At 33.2% G+C, this 5,155-nt stretch overlaps 1 protein-coding gene across 1 annotated transcript; it reads right to left on the minus strand.

The window, feature by feature from the left end:
• Window positions 1–1,807: 1,807 nt before the first annotated feature.
• On the minus strand, window positions 1,808–4,453 carry LOTGIDRAFT_165438 (hypothetical protein; the record flags this gene model as incomplete). The annotated part of the gene is made up of 2 exons (XM_009062455.1): window positions 1,808–1,861; window positions 3,962–4,453. 2 exons carry the CDS (start codon window positions 4,451–4,453, stop codon window positions 1,808–1,810), a joined length of 546 nt encoding a protein of 181 aa, XP_009060703.1.
• Window positions 4,454–5,155: the final 702 nt, after the last annotated feature.

Raw genomic sequence — 5,155 nt, forward strand, 5'->3', positions numbered from 1 at the left:
CCAAGTGCCATTCTTTGATAATATTAAAGTTGGAAACTGACAGGGCATCTGGTAAAATATTTTCAAAACAAGTTAGACATGTTTCCCTTTCAGCATCTGTAGTCATCTCACTATGCATAATCTTGACATAAATTATAATGTCATTTAGTTTTTTTAGTTTGATGTCATCGTAAAGTTGATATCTTGAAATCTGTCCATCTTTTTGAAAGTAATGACTTAATGAGTTGCTTCCCATAAGGAATATCTGGTGCAATCCGACATTGTGTTGATAATTCAAAATATTTATTAAGACCTTTTCGATATATTTAATATCAACTCTTCGCAACAGCTTATCATTACATCCAATGAGTTATTGTCAATTCCAGGACATGTGCACTTAACACCAATAACATTGTGTATTGCCACAGTCAAAAACTCTTGAAGATTTTCAAGTATCTGGGTTTCCAAATATGGCGCCCGATGCTGTGTAGTGGTAAACAGTGTGTTTTCTTCGTTTATTGCATGAGCAATCATTCGACTTTTTCGTCTTCTTATAACATTTTTAGCATTCTTGAAAATGAGGGAATTGAGGTCAGATGATGATTTTAAACTATTGAAAGAGTCCCAGCGTTTCCAAGATGTATTGAAGACCACATCATTTTGCACAAATTTCTGGAAATGGTATTCAAACGTACAAATCCTATTCCATTCTTTGCACTGAAAGAATTCTCTGTAATTGTTTTCTATCCACAGGGTATCTTTGAAGTCGTAGTCAAAATTCTGAGCATCAGGTAGAAAATGAGAAACATTTTTGTACAAGTCCAATAAAGCACCACTGTCCTGCTGTCTGCTTTTTGAATCAGATTTATCTTTAACCTTAAAGAAGTCGTTAGTTATCTGGTTTGCAATTTTAAAACAATTTTCATAGTCTTCTGAATGTTTGAAAATATACTTCAGAGCTGAATAAGTAGAAACACAATCAACACCATTTAATGTTTTGAATTGTTCATTCTGAAAACCTTGAATCTCACGCTGTATATTGAATTTGCGAACTGTACTTTTGTCATTTTCTGTTTGATTCCTTTTCATAAAAAATAAAAATCCTCAAATTTTATCCATTGTTGCGAACCCTCAAGTAAGAGTTTAAGTCTGTTAATTTCATCCTCTTACACAAAATTCACATTATCTTATGAAGTATCAGTGCATTGACTAGCTTTAAAAATATAATACACAACAATTGTTAAATTTTGAAATCTGAAAAACCTTATATAGAGAAATTTGAAATTTACTATATATAAATCCCTATCTATTGCTTCCTGTTTTTAAAACTTTGGTTAAATAAGATTAAAAATTCGTGTTTAAAACTTGTAGTACGTTTAATCTTGTAATAAAAATGATGTCACTTCCTGTAAAAGTAATTAATTGTAATATGATTCCTGGGTTTCGGTAGATAAGAGTGTAGCTTATCAGCATGTGGTGGTCATAAACTTGTACTGCAGTAATTGTTAATGACACTATTACACATCAAATGTTTCTCATGGTGAGCAATTTCTCCTGTTTGTGTGTAGGACTGTAAATGGAGTCATAAGAAATTCATTTAACTCGTAGGCAGAATCACCAAGAATGACACTTATCGTTGTAATAAGGTTTTATGAAAAACATTTCTGTCAACCTCCAACAAACTTTTTTAACAAATTGAATCTATCAGTGTCCCCAATACAAATACAAAATCTAAAAAACCTCTTTACAATCATTTAATTACTTAGTAAGCAACAAAAAAAAGCCATTAATGACAGGACTAAAATCAAGGTATTTTGAACATATTCATTTAATCAGATTCCAATTCCTCTTGAGATATAGTCTGTCCTTTTCTTACAGCTTTCTGAAATGATCAAAAGTAATACCAATTTAGCATATATAACTCTAAACCCCAGTTAGTTGTTGTACTTCCATTAATAAAGCTTTCATGTATACAAATTTCATTAAATCCATCAAGGGAAGCTATTTCATGCAATCCATGTCATTATCAAGATAGCCGAACAACATAATAGTATTTGCAGGATAAAGACAATTATAATATGCATGGTATTCATCCAAAGTATACATTGCGAAAAAATAATTCCATTGTCAAGAACATGTCTCTTAATAAACATGAAGCCTGGTTGGTCAATGTAGTATTTCCTTAAGTTGCCCAGACACTTGTTAATTAATATCTTAATTGCAAACATCCAAACAATCGATATCATACATCACATATTAGTCACAGATAAACAATCAGGAATATTTCAGCTTACCTTTTGAATTTCTAAATTTGAGAAAATCTATCCTTGATTGACGAAATTGGCTATCATGTGTTGGCACTCACTCTTTGACAACGTTCAGACACCGCGACATTTTCTACGGAATTGAGAGTCAGAATCCTGTCATAAAGTTTTGTGCTCACATAATTGAAGGGGTCATTTCCATATCACACCTAAGTCACAGTGAGTAAGTTTAGAGGAAAAGTCAAAAAACTATATATTGGTATTTATGATAAATTTTCGTCGAAACAGGTAACATATGAAAATATTGAACATTAACAAAGCTATATTTAGATAGTCCAATCTGTAAGAAGACATCTAAGGGGTAAAAAGTGAAATTTAAGATTTTATGCTTGCCATAACATACCTATGTCCATGCGTGGACTTGGGTTTGTTATGGCATTTTATTACATTTTAGTTATTTTTTCTTTCTAATGATTAATCAATGATGATGACAGTGTACGATTTAAGATAAACAACAAACATTTGTATTTTGTCTTGAAAATATCATTATAGATGAAAATATAAAAGAGCAACTCTATTTTTGACTCTTTATATGGACTGTTAAAGAAGTTATTCCATATCGCACCTAAGTCCAATTTGAGCAGTGAATAAAATTCAATAAAAAGGGACCTAAGGGGCCATCCCTGAATAATGTCACATACATTTTTTCAATCTTTACCCTCCCTGTATCACATATTGCCGGCAATAAACAACCCCACCCCCCTTCAGCACACTTTTCTCAACCATATTTAAATAGACTAGAATACCGTGTGTACTTGCAATGACGAAATGGATTGATTAAAACATTTATTGAATAACAAATACAGACTAGAAAACTAGAAAAGACTATGAAAATATTCGTGATGACACTGTTTTAAAGCCGATTTACCAGTTACTGAAACCAAAGAACAAAAAACACAAATGCAAAGTGCAACATATTTAAACAAAATCGTCACCATCATCAGAATTTTCTTCTGGCAAATTTGCATTGCGGATAGGCAAGTTTTCATAAAATTCTCTATACTCATGGAAAATAAGACCTTTTTTTACCAGAGATCCCGATCATTTGGGAGGTAAGTATGACCTCTATACAGGAAGAAATGCTGCACTGACTTATATATTTTATCTTTCACGAGACTATGTAGAAAACCAACAATAGCCTTGTTCTTATTCTGTCCGGCGCATCCATCTGAAAGAAGGACAAGGTGCTCCGCTTGGTGTGTGGTATGCCTTTGTAGAATAGTTTCACGCAAACAGGTAGCTACCTCAGATGATCCTCTTCCATCTTCAGCCTCACACCATTATGTGCATGATACCGTCCTCGGTTTTACAATCATGAATGCCGAAGTTGTAAGTCCATAGTGACCTTGCATAAAACACGTCTCCTGCAGTCACAGTTTGGCATGGTAATTTTGTTCAAAATCAAAGGTGTATACTTCGAGATTGTTATCAATTTTTGCCTGTTTAGAATAGCTACTAAGGTTGCTGTATGCTTTATCAGCTTTCTGTTGGTGTACATTTTTTTGTCCCCCAAGAGATTTTTTTAAGTCAACATCATCTGCAGCAGCAAGTATGTAAAGATTAAATTTGTCACATATGGGACAGGTATCTGAGCGCAGCTGCCCAAAACTCAGATTGAACTCTGTATAGAACATTTGCAGATAATATTTATATTTTACCTGTGGGTCCATTGACTTCCTATCATTATGGTACAAAAGTCCCTGCTCCGGTTCATATTTCTCAAGATACAAAAGCCACATCCTCTTCACAGTTAGACTCTCGTTGAGATATTGTCTGTTTCTGTTGTTTTTGCGAGAATAATGAGATTCTCGCCTTGGAAAACTGGCAATTTGGTCTTTAATTTGCTGTCGGATATCTGCAATTAAAACTGGATGTTCATGATGACCTCCTCTTCCTTCTGTGGGTGGGAGTAGATCAGTTACACTGCGAATTCTTTTGAATCTCGAGGTACCAATACCGTGGAGAGCAGTAAAAGCAGTAGCACAAACATGAATCATTTCAGTTGGGGATAGCTTTATGTTGTAAGTATATGTATATTGCTTCCCACCTTTTTTATCTGTTTTCTCGCCAGTACGAGGTCGCTTTCGCTTTGGTGCTTGACGGTTTATGCAAGCATGCAAATATATGTCTTGTAAATGTTTATCGCCCATTTCATTGAAGGAAGATAAAAATTTTATTTTTTTTACGTCATATGCAATTCCCCGGTCGTTGATAACTATATCACGGTCGATATGGAGGTTTTATATATTTTAAACATATTTTATGTTCGTTCAAACGTTCGTTACGAAATGGACACGAAAGATGTGGATATTTCATTAATGCCATTTCATAGCAGAGATTAGAAAGCATGCTGACTATTTATTACGCATTAATTTTACAATCATTTTGTAAATAAAATGGAACATCAGTTTGAGGGGATTACCTTTTTTCTGTCATACTGTGGCTGTTCAAACGTTGGTTACAAAATAGGACACGACGTGTAACGGACGTTATTCTTGTTTTGACACAATTTTTCTAGAAAAAATATTAATATTCAGAATGTTATTTTTGGTAAATTTAGTTGGGTTTTGATGGGTTGCTTTTACATACTTTCATTTTATATTAGAAAGACAGGTTAAAATGTAAGGGGTCAGAAATGTCACAACTCAGCTATTGTTTTTGTGGGACACTACAAACATTCAAAGGCATTTTTTTTTTTATTTTTCAATTTATCAATTCCAAATTATCAGTATGTCTCTTAACACTTCTCATTGACCATGAAATATTAATTCGAATAAGAATATTTTCATTTTAACACCTGCATATTTAATAACTTTATAAATTTGCACTGAGAAACGCCATATTCATATGTA

Source organism: Lottia gigantea (assembly GCF_000327385.1).
Source record: "Lottia gigantea unplaced genomic scaffold LOTGIsca_51, whole genome shotgun sequence".
In the NCBI taxonomy this organism is placed as follows: domain Eukaryota; kingdom Metazoa; phylum Mollusca; class Gastropoda; family Lottiidae; genus Lottia; species Lottia gigantea.